The sequence below is a fragment of the Vulpes lagopus genome, chromosome 13, assembly GCF_018345385.1.
Source record: "Vulpes lagopus strain Blue_001 chromosome 13, ASM1834538v1, whole genome shotgun sequence".
NCBI classification, from domain to species: domain Eukaryota; kingdom Metazoa; phylum Chordata; class Mammalia; order Carnivora; family Canidae; genus Vulpes; species Vulpes lagopus.
In genome coordinates, this window is record NC_054836.1 from 60,113,894 (window position 1) to 60,127,921 (window position 14,028).

The 14,028-nt window shown below is 41.6% G+C and overlaps 1 protein-coding gene across 21 annotated transcripts in view; it reads right to left on the reverse strand.

Annotated features, from left to right (window-relative positions):
• CADPS2 (calcium dependent secretion activator 2) overlaps positions 1-14,028 on the reverse strand; it is a 457,875-nt gene that overhangs the window by 133,443 nt on the left and 310,404 nt on the right. For all 21 annotated transcript variants that reach the window (XM_041727924.1, XM_041727925.1, XM_041727927.1 and 18 more), the window contains exon 10: positions 641-749. In XM_041727924.1, the coding sequence (XP_041583858.1) occupies positions 641-749 (109 nt within the window). The remainder of the gene's footprint in view (positions 1-640; positions 750-14,028) is intronic.

Below are 14,028 nucleotides of genomic sequence, written 5' to 3' on the forward strand. Positions count from 1 at the left end.
TAGCGGAAAAGAAATACAGGCAGGGCAAAAACGATACTTGTGTATGGTGTTTTAACCTCTGCAAAATTTTTTCACAAAGAAGGCATTTTGTATTTTTCTGTGACCAGTTACTGTGATCTCTGTATTTATTAAATCTCTGTATTTTTTAATATTGCTTCATTAATTTTCCTAATCTCCACATATTCATTACTTCATTCCCTTGCCAATGTTAGATAACCACTGTCTAGCATATACCTGGGATTAATATGGAGGTATGGAGAGAATTATAAGAATGTGAGATTGGGGAAAAAATGGGTCAAATATGTAAAATTTCATTTGCCTCTTCTTTCCCTATTTCTATCTCTTGTACCTTTTTGCTTTCCTGTCAAGAAGTTATAGAAGCATTGCTGATATTTCTCACATGATTTTTCCACTACAGTAACTTTTACATACTGCATCCTTGTCCAAAAGATACCAGAAATGAGGAGTTATGGCTAAAGCCAAGTAGCCCTCAGAAAGATACACTCATGAAGTCTTGTCCAGGTACGTAAGTGAAACATGCTCCCTATTCATTCAATGGGGTTTGAAACACAGAACAGGATATTTATGAGGATTTCATCAATACATGAAAGGCAGAGAAAGTGATGTAATTTGGAATTACCTGGGTGGGGATCTGTATAATCCACAGTGTATCCTTCAAGTTGCATTAGTTCTTGAGGTTCAGACTTTTTTTCTCTGTAGCTACACATAGCAAATGTGTACTGGCTAACCTGCACAAGAAAAGGTTTGCAGATTGCTTGCGTTACATTTAACTTTTATTAGAAGACTCTGTCAAAATTTAAAAATCACATGATTTGCTTATAGATTGTTAAATGTTGGCATTTTTCAAAACCTAGCTCAGAGGTTAAAGCACCTTTCACCTGACAGCTTGCAGTCAGGCCTTCCATGCCTCTGGCCCAGCGTTTCCCAAACCAACCTTCTGTTGGTCAACATTCTATGAGATATTAATAGAAGTACCATAAAAAAAGCGCTTTCCTTAAAAATGTTTGAGAATCACAGGTATATAAACAGGCTGCTTCTGCGTGTTTTCTCACGGCCTTTAATAGGCTAACTTACTTTGTGAATCTTTAAGACACAACTGGAGCATTCTCAAACTTACATGACCATGGAACTGTATTTTATTTTTTGAGAGAGAGAAAGAGAACGGGTGTGAGCACGGCGGGGGGAGGGGGAGAGAGCGAGCAAGCGAGCGAGCATCTTAAGCAGGCTCCGTGCTCAGTGCAGAGCCCTGTGGGACCCAGGATGTTTAACAAAAACCCCTGGGACCCCTGGACAAGCAGAGCAGGACTGACTCCATTGTGTGCTGTACCGGCCACCTCCTGTATGACCCCCACATGACCTGCTTATGGCTTAGGTGCTGCCCCACCCTAGTCAAGCCCGGGGCACACCCTTACCAGAAATCGGCTCATAAAAATGTAATCCCGCCTTGTGCCCGCCAGAACCGCGCGCCAGTCCTGACCAGTGATAGGCCAGTTCGAATGGCCACTATAGGGTGAAGCGTCATTCAACCGGCCGCCTGCGTGTGGACCCGCATGACTGTGCAACTTCCTGCCTATCCCACGGGCCACCGGCCCCTATAAAGCTGCTGCCTCTGAGTCTCGGGGCCCAAGTCCCTGCTCCGCCGTGTCGGTGCACTGGGACCCAGGCTCCAGCTTGGGAGCAAACCCTCGCCCACGTGCCTCCCCGACGCCCAGGTGCCTCCCACGTGCACGTGCCTCCCCGACGCCCAGGTGCCTCCCCCGTGCACGTGCCTCCCGACGCCCACGTGCCTCCCCGACGCCCAGGTGCCTCCCCACCCCCAGGTGCCTCCCCACCCCCACGTGCCTCCCCGACGCCCACGTGCCCCCCAGTGGTGGTTGGAGCGCCGGGCTTTCGGGTTCAGCTCGGGGTGACCTTAGGGGGAGGCCGCCGTGCGCCAGGCTCCGCGCTCCGGGGAGTCCTCTTGGTCCGCTCACGCCCTGCCCCTCCTCCCCGCTCCGTTGCTCGCTCTCAGATCTTTAAAAAAGGAGAAAGCTACGATGGAACAAGGCAGGATCAGGGTCGCATCACGTTCAGTATATGGTAGTGCTTCTGTCTATGCTTGAAATACTTTGTATCTTCAGGGAAACCCTCCATTCGGTCTCCTCATGGAATTAGAGGGCTCGGGACGACCTCGTGGCCGTCCGTGAGAGACCGCGCCTCTTCGGAGGGGACGCGCCGTTCGCCCCGCGGCCAGGCCCAGGCGGCTTTGCTGCAGTTCCTCGGCTCGACCTCCCGTCCCGTCCCCGCACGCCGCACCCCGCGCTGAGCGTCCCGCGCACCCTCCGAGCAGGTCGCCTGCAGCGTCCTGGGTTCCGTCCGGGGTTCCGTCCGGGGTTCCGTCCCGGCCCGCGGGCGCCTCACGCGGCCCCCACGCCAGCTCCGCGGGGAGAGCGCACGGAGTTCGAGTCCCGGGGCCACGGCTCAGCCCGCGAGGGGCCCCGCCCGACACTGGGGGCTCCGACCCCGCCGCTCCTGCCCACGACGCCGCGTTCCTCTTCCTCCCCGCGGTCTGCCCGGCCGCGTCCCTGAGTCCCCTGCCCAGCGGCCCGACGCCCTCCCGTGCCCTTCCTTTGGGCCCCCAGGTCCGGCCGCGGAGGAACGGGGGGCGCCTGTGCCCACGGCCGCCGCAGGGGTGTGAGCCCGCGTCCGCACACCCCACGGCCCTGCGAGCGAGGCCCCCGCCGCCCCAGAGTCCGGCCCACTGACGGGGTCCGGGCGGCCGCCCGCGGGTCACGCGGGGGTGGGGGTGGGGGGAGGGGGGAGGGGCGAGCCGGACGCGCGAAGCCACCCCCACCCCCACCCGCGGGCCTGGGCGCTACCCGGAGCCCGGATCTGCCCTGGAGCCTGCTGATCCTTGACCCATTTTGGGGGAACTCCCTGCCACCTGGGTTAGGATTCTCCTAACGCTGAGCGTTTCCTCCTATTTTTATCAGCCACTTGCGATTTCTTTTTCTGTGGGTTTATTCATCAAACAAGTCGGCTCGGTTCCTAACGTGTCAGTCATCCAAATCCTTTTTCCTAAACCGGTTTTGCCAAAGACTTACTTCCTTTTCCGAGCACTTGCAAAGAGTATCCTTGCATTTTGCTACTGTTCTCTTTTAATTTTTTCCTCTTTATTATTTCTCCCTTCCTTTTGTTTGAAGGGGGAGTTAACTTTATTCTTTCACGAATATTTTAACTCACCTACGACCTTACTCATTTTCAGGTGTTACACAGGGCAGACAAACCCAAACGCACGTGTATTCAGGTTTACTCTAAGTTTGCCTTTGCTTCATCTCACAAATTATAGAGAGCATTTTCGTAATATTTCGGTTCTAAATATTTCTCACATTGGTTAGTTCTTTTCTACACACGAGCTATTTGCCAGTGCGCTTTTAAATTTGGGTCTGCGGTTGCACGTTTCTTACCGAGTTTTAAAGTAATTCCACTGTGACTCGAATGATTCAAATCTTGGTATGGAGACCTGCCCTGCCGCCTAGCACGAGGCCAATTGTTAAAAGAAAGCTTAAAAAGAATTCATCTTCTATGGTTGCTGTTCAGCGATTATGTCCCTTATATCAGGTTTGCTAATTTGATATTAGTAAAATATTCCACCTGGTTTTCTAATATTTCTGAGGTGTCAGTTACCGAGAGGTATGTTAAAATTTCCTACCACGTTTTCTCTCTGGAATTCTTCATACTATTCTCTTGAAGGCTGCTTTATATTTTCTGAAGATACATCATCTGACACATACACTGTTATACCTTCTATGTCTGTTCCATGTCGCTGGTAAATCATTTATATCTGTGTAAGTTGTTTTTAATCCCGAAAAGGTGTTTTTTTTTTTTTTTTGGTTAGTATGTGCCTGAAAATGTTTTCATCTTTTTATTCTCATTAACACTGTGTTCTATTTTAAATTTTTATTAACAATATACAGTTGGATTTTTAAATCTCCAAGAATCTAACCTTTTAATAGGCAAGTTATATTTGTTATTTTTGGTGATATATTTGCAATCATTTCTATTGTTGTACTGTGCTCATTAACACACTTATTTTCCCTCTTATTCTCTGTCTCTATTAAACATTAACAAAATCTCCCCTTTTTTCCAATAGTGCGGAAACTATATGTTCTGTTTTTATTTTTAGTGATTGCTCTCTCAAATCCTGTTGTGTTTTTAACTCATCTGTCCTGAATACCGGGACCTTTGAGTGCTCTAGTATCGTCACCTCCCATCTTATAAATCAGGGCTCGTTTTCGTTAGTTCTACCTCGTTTGAGTAATGATTGGTGTGTTAACATTTAGTAAAAGGAAGTATCAAAATATGTTTTCTCATACAGTCAATATTTATAGCAGCCCTTGTCTTTACCGATTTTTGGCCACTACTGTTTCTTGAATCACACTCCATCATTGAGTTCAATTTCCTTCTTTAGTAAAAGCTTTTTGAGTCAGTGTTTATTTTAAAATCGGTCTTTAATTCTCCCTTATGAATGACTGTTTAGTATGTATGGTATCAGTATACTGGTATATTAGTATGTATTCAGTATATATGGCATTTCAGGCTAGTCGTCATTCAGCACTTTGAGGACATCATGCCACTGCCAGAAGCTTATATATCCATGTTACCAAGTTTGATGAAAGTCCACGTGCGGTCCCCTTGTAGTTAATTTGCCTTTTCTTTCGGGTTTCTTTTAAATGTTCTCTTTATCTTTGTTATCCTGTTTTAATCTTTAATTTTAAAAAATTTTAAGTAAACTACCCCTGATGTCAGGCTTGAAATCACAACACAAGGTCAAGAATCCTGTGCTCTATCAACTAAGCTACTCAGGTGCCCCTGTTATCCTTAGTTTTACTGCGAAATTTTGGGGAGTTTTAATGTTATCCTGATTGATAGTTGTAGTATTTCTTGTATCTTAGAATTCATGACTTTTATCAATTTTAGAATCTTGTTCATTATCTTTCCAAATGTTGACTCTACCTCATTTTCCCTTTATTCTTTCTTCAAATTCTGTCAGAAATGGGCAGCCCAGGTGGCTCAGCGGTTTAGCTCCGCCTTCAGCCCAGGGCCTGACCTGGGGACCAGGGATCAAGTCCCATGTCAGGCTCCCTGCATGGAGCCTGCTTCTCCCTCTGCCTGTGTCTCTGCCTCTCTCTCTGTGTCTGTCAGGAATAAATAAATTAAATCTTAGAAACAAAACAAAACAAAACAAAACAAAATTCTGTCAGAAGTATCTTGGACTTTATATTCTCTCCTATTTTAAGCTCTTATGTTTTTTCATTTCTCTATGCTGAGTACTAATTTCTTAAGATTATAATGGTCTATCATTAATTACATCACTAATTTTCTCTTTAGATGTGTCTAACCCACTCTAACCTGTCCAATAAGGGTGTAAATTCAATGACTGTTTTAATTTTTTACTAGTAGCTCTACATAGCCCCATTCCAAACCCTCTTGTTCATTTTTCATAGTGTTATGTTCTCTCTTTTGTTCTTATACTTTTGAACCAGTTTATAAATTTCATCACCATAAATGCAATTATTTCATAGTTTACATATATGACAATTATTACTGAAATTCTTGGTTATGGAAATAATTGGTTTATTGTTTTCTAATTTTTAATCATGAGCTCATATCCAGCACCATTTCATCTGTAGATGTTTTACAAAACCTATGTAAAAGGTTCATCTCTCCAAAAACAATTTTTTTTAAAAATGTCAGATGCCTCAGATATATCACCAATCCAGAAGTACTTTTTGTGTTAATCTCTTAACTTGGGCATTTCCTTTATATTTGTATGAAATAAATTAGAACTTCAACATTCTCTGAGTACATTCTAATAGTCACAAACTCTCAGGAGTCATTTTTACTCCATATCCAGAGCCTAAGGTCAAATATTAATTTACTAGCTGGGGGGAACCTTGTTTTCTAGTCCACATTTCACAAGATCTAGCTCTTCTTAGTTCTTTTTTCTTTCAAGTTCTTCATGAGATGATCTCTTACCCAAATTCCCACTTTGAGAATGCCTCAGGGTATGTTTTCTTTCTCTAGGTGGACAATACAATCCCTACATACCAACATCAACACCTCTTGTCCCCGCATACTCCACTCCAGCCCCAACAGGCGACAACGTCCACTCACAAGCCTCCCTAGCGAGTCCCTGAGGTTTTCCTGCTTGCAGTTCAGCTCTGCAGTTAAGATGTGCACTGGAACTTGCCCAGCATTTCTAGGTGTTTTCCACAAAAGAATTCTTAGCATTGTCTTTAGGACTAGCCAAGACCACCAATTCAAATCCTTTGGCTAATCCTTTAATTTTAATTTTCCTTTTATTGTGGAGATTCTGAATAACACGTCTAACTTTCATATATATGAGAAAATCTTTTCATTTTCACATTTCGCTACATTCCAGGAAAAAAAATCTATGACGTGGTTAGTACAGGAAACCAAAATACGTTCAGATTTGTCTTGTAATTAAACTATAATTATTAGACTTCAGGGACTAAGTAATGCTTTTGTCACCAATTATTGACAAAATAGAAAATATACTGAGCCAATAATTCCTAAGTTTCCTGTTCCATTCTTTCATTTGGAAGAATCTTAAAAATCTTGGCTGAATGAAAGTCTCCTTACTCGTCACCACACGAATAATCTGGAATCTGCTGGGAGAGAGATGACTAGCACAGAAAGGTCTGCCTTCCCTGCATGGCTTGGAAAAATCTCCCGCAAATATTAGTTGGAATTTATAGCTACCATGGCGTTTGGTACTCCAGACAGGCTCTCTGACAAGACTCACCTACTTTTATTCATTTCTCCACCTGAACTCCCAAGCAGGAATATATCACCTTCACCTTTAAAATCGCATGATTCATATTTCCTAATCTGGTAAACCCTACTCCTCTTTCCAGGACCCTTACACATTGTCCCCTTTACGCATTTCTAACTACATTTACTAGTATGCTGTCTCTTTGCTTTTGACTCACTGGCTCTCACAGTATCTGGCATATAGTCCCCGCCTTTTATTTTCTCCATGAAATTAAATTTATCTCAATTCAATAAAATATTCAGTCACATTTGGAAATCTACCTGATAGTACAGATCACATACTTTCCCAGTTTAAAAATAATACCAACAGTCTAGCACTCCCAGGTTTGCCAACTTGTACTCTTTAATGAATCTTCCTCCACTTACAAATAGTATTTGATTTTTTAAAATGTCAAACACTCCAACTAAAATGTTCAGGAAACAATAAACATGAGACTAAATTCATTCCCTTATCCAACTGGCCATTTTAAGCATCCAGAATGTGATGGACCCATGGAGGACCCAGGCCTTACTCTTTCAGGTATAGTGGTAGCTATGATGTGATTACAGTCATAAGAAACCCATTAAAATGCTGAGATACTTTAAGAAAAAAAAAACAAAACGAAATAATGAATCAAAAAATAACTGGGAAGCAAGTAATTAGGGAGTCATTATATTAAAAAAAAATTCCAACTTTTGCAAAAACATGATTCACATAAATGAGATCTTGCTATATATTTTGTGTTTTTACTTTGAGAAAAAGGTAAAGCCAAGACATTAGAAAGTATTATAAATTGAAAACTGATAGGAAAAAATGATAAGCAGTTTTGGAATTATAATGGAACTTAATGAACTAATTTCATTTTTACATATACTTAAGACACACATTATGTAGTGGTATAGACAGTATTGGATTCCACAACGTTACAGGTTTACTGTCTGATGGTACTGTCTTAACATTCTACAAGGGTTTTATTTAATTGGTAAAAATTAATGAATACAATATTGTTACGTGTGGTGAGGATCTTAAGAGAATACCCTTAAGGGGTATTCTGGGAAACTGGAAACGAGGATATATAAAGGACTCAAGTCTCATGAAATCACAGAGAGTTAAACTTACAGCTAAGCTTCAATGGAAAGAAAACAAGATTATTCTCTAGAACATACTGATACTGAGGGATCAGGGTTCGGGGCCCTTGAGGTCATGATCTCAACTCCAGAACTCACAGAGGAGGAAACGGACTTTCCCAAGGTCACCCAGGAGGAAATGATCACGTACGTCTAGGAACAGAAGTCTCCTCAAACCTAGTTAGGTGTTCCTTTTACTATGCCACATTATTCTATGATTCACATTCTGAAACTTACACTGCTTTCCCAAATAAGCCAATTACCTCTCACTTTCTGGCAAAGTTATTAAATAAGATGGCTATAAGATATACAGTCATCTGCAAGAATCTATAATCAAAGACTACTAAGACTATTTTGGAAGAGAAAGAAAAGTGAATTGAACAGCAAGTAATTCGAGGCATTATCCCTTTATTTCTCTCAGACACATATCCAATAGGTCATTTATAGTAATTTTTATAGTAATAGTTTTATTACTGTGTGTTTATAGTAAATTCATACTCAATGTTTTGGTCTAAAGTCGTATACTAAAGTTTGGTATACTAAAAGTTCATAAAGTTATACTAAAGTTTAGTATAAAGTCAAACTAAATGTTTTAATAACTGTTGATTATATCTTCAATTAATATTAAATTATAATCCTTTGATGTGTTTACTACCCCTCTTCAATTTTCCTTGGTCTGAGTATCGTCATGCTACTTTCCCTCCATACTCTTGCTGTTTGTGGCGTATCTCTTAAAATCACCAGACATACGGATTTGTTTAATCCCATTCTGAGAATCCGACTCCTAATACATCCATTTAATACATACGTAGTGAGAAAATAGGTATTGCTGTCTTTTGTTTTAGGTTTACTCAAGTTTTCTCAACATCTCATTTTTATCCTATACTAGGTACTTAAGACTTTTCAAGGAGAGAGCTAACCCCATATTTTCTCCAATGGAAAAAAATCATTTTTTACTGTTTCTTATATAACTTGAGAAGTATAGCCTGTTTTTAACACTCCATTAACTTTGACAAAACATGGAAATTAGGTTTCACGTTTTGTTGTAATTACTTCATGGGGCACCTGGGTGGTTCAGTCAGTTGAGTATCTGACTGTTGATCTTGGCTCAGGTCATGACCTCAGGGTCCTGAGATGGGGCCTGTGCTCATGAGATGAGCTCTGTGCTCAGCGGGGTGTCTGCTTGGGATTCTCCTTCTCTCTGCCCCCTCCCCTCTCGCCCTCTAAAATAAATCTTTAAAGAAAGAATTACTTCATATGTCTATAACTTGTTCGGGAATAATTTTTTATGTTTACGTTTGACTCAAGATATTTTAGAACAGCAACAGCTTTAGCTCAATTTTATCATTACTCTTTAATTCTTTTATATTTTAAGTTTCATATTTCTGAGAAACTATATTCATTCATCTCAAATACCAGGAGAGCTCCCCTTTAAATATTTTCAGGAAGGTGACCTACAGATCTTAGATGTATACTAAATTCTCAAGTCACACAATTTCCCATCAATTCTCTGTAGATCTAGCCCTACTGACTTCTGTAGTAGAGTGCTAAGATGTAGGAGGTAACACACATTTTTTTATAAGACTTTGAGAGTGAGAACGAGCAAAAGCAAGAGAGTGAGCACAAGAGGAGGGAGGGTCAGAGGAGAGGGAGAAGCAGGCTCCCCCCCCCCAGCAGGGGGTCGGGGGAGGCTCCATCCCAGGACCCCAGGATCAAGACCTGAGCCCAAGGAGGACACGGAACCCCCTGAGCCGCTGCCCCAACACACTTATTTTTAATCGAAAAAAATATTTTAGAAGAAATGTTTGAAGATTCTTCCCACTGAATTTCCTGAAATGTGGAAGTCGGCTTATCTGCTAATTTTTTCTAAATATCAGAAAATGTTCCCTTTTATTGTTTTTTACTTTCACTCTTGCTTTTATTACTACTTCTATCTGTGTTCTCTTCTCTCTCCACTTAGATAAGCAGATTTTTTTGTCTTATTGGGCATTTTCTTTCTTTCCTTCATATTTCACTGTGGGTAGGGTTTTCAGACTTTCAGAGCTTCTCTTGTCTTCTGCTACTGACTTCATCCCGTGTAGTGCTGCTCCCGTACGTCACCGCCTAAAATGTGGACCTCAGTTTGGGTTTGGTTTTACCGCCTTATTTGTCAGCTCTCTCAGCCGACTCTCATTTTCACCAACCATGTTCAGCAGAGTCCACCTTTGTTATAAAAGAAGCAAGATGGGCATTAATGAGCTAATCCCTTCGTGGGTCTCCATTACTCCCCCTCCCCCAGCCCCACCACCTCTCCTCTTGTCTATCCTCGAACCAGCACTGATCTTTCAAGGTCTGACTCTGCTGAACGACAGAAAATCCTCGTTGATCCCCCTTCATCTCCCACTAGAGCACTGACAGGATTTACCTCTTCAGTCTCGAGCTGGAGAGGAAGTAGAAATGAACAGCTCTCCTAACCTTGTATTTTCTAGCAGTTACTGATGGAGTGAGGCTTGGACAGGAGTTCTCCCCGAGCACTGGGACGGGTTTTGTACGGCTGGAGGCAAAACCAAGCATTTGACTATTAGATGGTTTTTACATTTTTTGCTTTTGGCAAAATTCTAGAAGGAACTAGTTAGAAGATGACAGAATTTCAAAAACATTTTTTTTTAATGCTATTTCACTACATGTTTGGGGCATCTAACTTAGGAGCCTATAAAAACCACACACACGACCACACCTCGGTTGAGAAAGTAGCAGTGCTGTGACAAGACGGTTTCCACCCAGCTACCGAGGGGAGCCAGGCTTATCCATGCTCACCTGTCTCCGTAATGCTATAAACAAGGAATCAATCTGAAACTCTTTCTCATTTTAGAAAAATACTCATTTACAGAAAAACTGGGAAGGGAAGCTACAGCCAGTTCATGAAGAGAGGCATTTGCCAATAAAACTTACTTTTTACGTTTAATAATTGTTTTTAAAATTTTGTCACATATTTATATGCTTTTATCAGTTGTCTCCTACTCATAACTGCAAATGTACGTTGAAGCCTTTTGTTTCTAGGAGTCTGTTTTTTCCTTTTCGCCGTCATTTTTATTCAAGCAAGGTCGTTTAACTAACCTGGTTTGCTCAAACAGAGGGAGAAGGGGAAATAAATCTGGGTGTTGAGCATAAAAAGACATAATGACGAAGCCACTTTTAGGTAAAGGGGCTGTCTTTCCTATGTGACTTTTTATGTTACATAAAAAGGTACCTCTGTCCTCTGCCTAAGTTTGTTTATTGATCTATGTGGCGTCCACAGAAATTTGCCGCCCCCCTGTTCTGGAAGCTACGAGTTTAAAATCAAGGTTGGTTCCTTCTGGGGGCTGTGAGGAGGATCCATCCCTGGTGTCTCCCATCAGACCCCGTGGTGCTACCATTTTTGGGCATGTCTTGGCTGGTGGAAGCATCGTCTCCGTCTTGGTCTTTATCTCCACGTGGTGTTCTCCCTGTGTGCACGACTGCTCCCAAACACCTTCTTCTTTAGAAGGATACAGTCCTACTGAATCAGGTGCCCATGCTCTCCTAGTATGACCTCATTCTAGGTAGAACAGAACTCCCAACTAAGGTCATATCCTTAGGTATTGGCAGTTAGGACTTCATAAGATTTTTTTTTTTAATTCCAACTTTATGTACTTCTTTTTAGTTGCAGAGAAACATGATAGAGTACTCAAAGAGGATTCTGAATCATGATCTTATTTCCTAAGAATAAAATCCCATTTGGAGAAGAGCCAGGGAAATAAGAACTCAAGGACAAAAAGCTAATAAAATACAATTTCCAATGGTTACAGGTAGCTGCATTTAGATCCTATTTAGTGGCATTTAGATCCGTGCTTACAATTGATTGATTAATGGTTTTATTTTAGGACCTGCATCCATGGGCAACTACTTAAATTTACAATGGAAAGTTTACAATGACCTGGGGCACCTGGATGGCTTGGTTAAGCATCTGGCTCTTGATTTTGGCTCAGGTCATGATCTCAGAGTCGTGAGATCGAGCCCTGCGTTGAGCTCTGTGCTGGGCATGGAGCCTGCTTAAGATTCTCTGTCTCCTTCTGCCTGCCTGCCCCTAGCTCCCACCCCTTGCTCTCTCTCTCAAAAACAAAAACAAAAACCCACCACCAACAAAGTTTACAATGACCTGTTAGTTGTACAAACTTATTTTAAGGGATGTATTAGCAAAACAGTTTTAAGACTAATCTGACTATAATCTGGTCTTTTATAAAGATATAGTTGGTCCTTTGATATCTTTGAGAGATCTGGGAGCTGGTCTTTCATTGTTCACTAGTCAGAATAGTGAATAACTGACTTTAGTTTCATGTATATTTATGATTTTCATTATCTTCCCTTGTTTATGGGTATTTTCCCACATTCATTCATTCAACAAATATTGAGGACCTACAATGAATATTTCTAGGTCCTGAGCATTACAACAATGTCCCCAGCATCAGAGTCAGAAAAAAAAATTAGAAAAATAATATCAATCTCACACAGAAGGAGAAGTCTCCACAAATAAGGACGTATCTAAAGCAACTTTCAGTGTGAATTGTTTTTGAAGAAAGAGAAAACAGAGTAAAAGAGAATGGTATTGAAGGGGGCATATTTTTGATAATTGGGCCAGAAAATGGCTCTCTGCAGATAATCATATTAAGGTGTTTAAAATGGAAGGGAAGGGGGATAAGCAGGTTTAACGGGAGTCCCCCGTTGCAAAGCGCAAGTCCCACTTTGATTCCCCCTCAATTACTCTTTCCAACTCAGCTCTGACATGACCTCGGGACACCACTTGCACTCTTGCGCACCTCAGTCTGATTTTCCATCAGAGACAACAATAACATGCCCTACGGGGCTGATGTAGAGTACCTGGCACCGGCCTGCCGAGCGTGCTGGTCTCCCAACAAACCAAACCCAGCTGCTGTCAGGGAACCATCCTCCTCTCTTCCCTTGTGACTTCCGAGAACCGTTCCACTGGGGGCTGGAGATGTGCTCTGTTGCTGCACAGTGAAGGCACCTGGCTGATTCAGGGCCTGCGCTGATCCTGGCCCTACGCTCCTCTGCTGTGGATGACCCGAGGGCTTTCCTGTCTCGGCCTCTGTGTCCCAGCCTCACTTGGTTCTCTCTTTCTCTCCCCTACGTTGTTTCTTTTCCACTAAGAATACAGATTCATTGAATGAATATGTAAATGAACAAGAACCTGAGAAAGTGGAGATGCCTCTAAATATAGTTTTAGATATTATCTCTTTTATTCTAATGGACATTATCTTGATTATATACTTCAATATACGTTTTTAAAATAATTAGTTTAAAAAAAGATTCATCTCTAAATATCTCTACATTAATTATGTTCATGTGGTCATGCACTAAAGAACCCAGACATGATCTGTGTAACCCACCTAAAATGCTAAAAATTTGCTTGCCATGTAAGGTCTAATCTTCAAAATTACCTGTCAAAAGGCTTGTTTTTTTTTTCTTTTTTTTTTTTTTTTAATATGGAATGTAAAATGCTTAACATCAGTGTTGCTTCTGTATGTAACTGGGAATACAAGTCTGGCTACTGTTTTATGCTTTATTTTTAAGTACTATATTTCTAGCTAGCTTTAAATAATGCCTTAACATGATACATAAAATTTTAAGTACCAAATTCAATATTTTTAGAAATTTTAGAAATAAAAACAAAACAAAACAAAAAACCCTTTAACTTCAAAGGAATAACCTACTTTCTAAAGCTATGGTGATTTATTTTATTCTATTTAATTATTTTTTTATATATTTATTCATGAGAGACAGACAGAGAGAGAGAGAGAGAGAGAGAGAGAGACAGAGAGAGGCATAGGGAGATGCAGGCTCGTGCGGGGAGCCTGCCATGGGACTCGATCCCAGGACCCCGGGGTCACGCCCTGGGCCAAAGGCATCGCTAAACCACTGAGCCACCTGGGCTGCCCAGCCATGGTGACTTAAATGACAATGTATTAAACATTTGCTTTATTTTGTACTTCTTTTAATGTTTTATTTAATCTTTTAAAACCTCAAAAGTCCCTCCACAGACCCAGA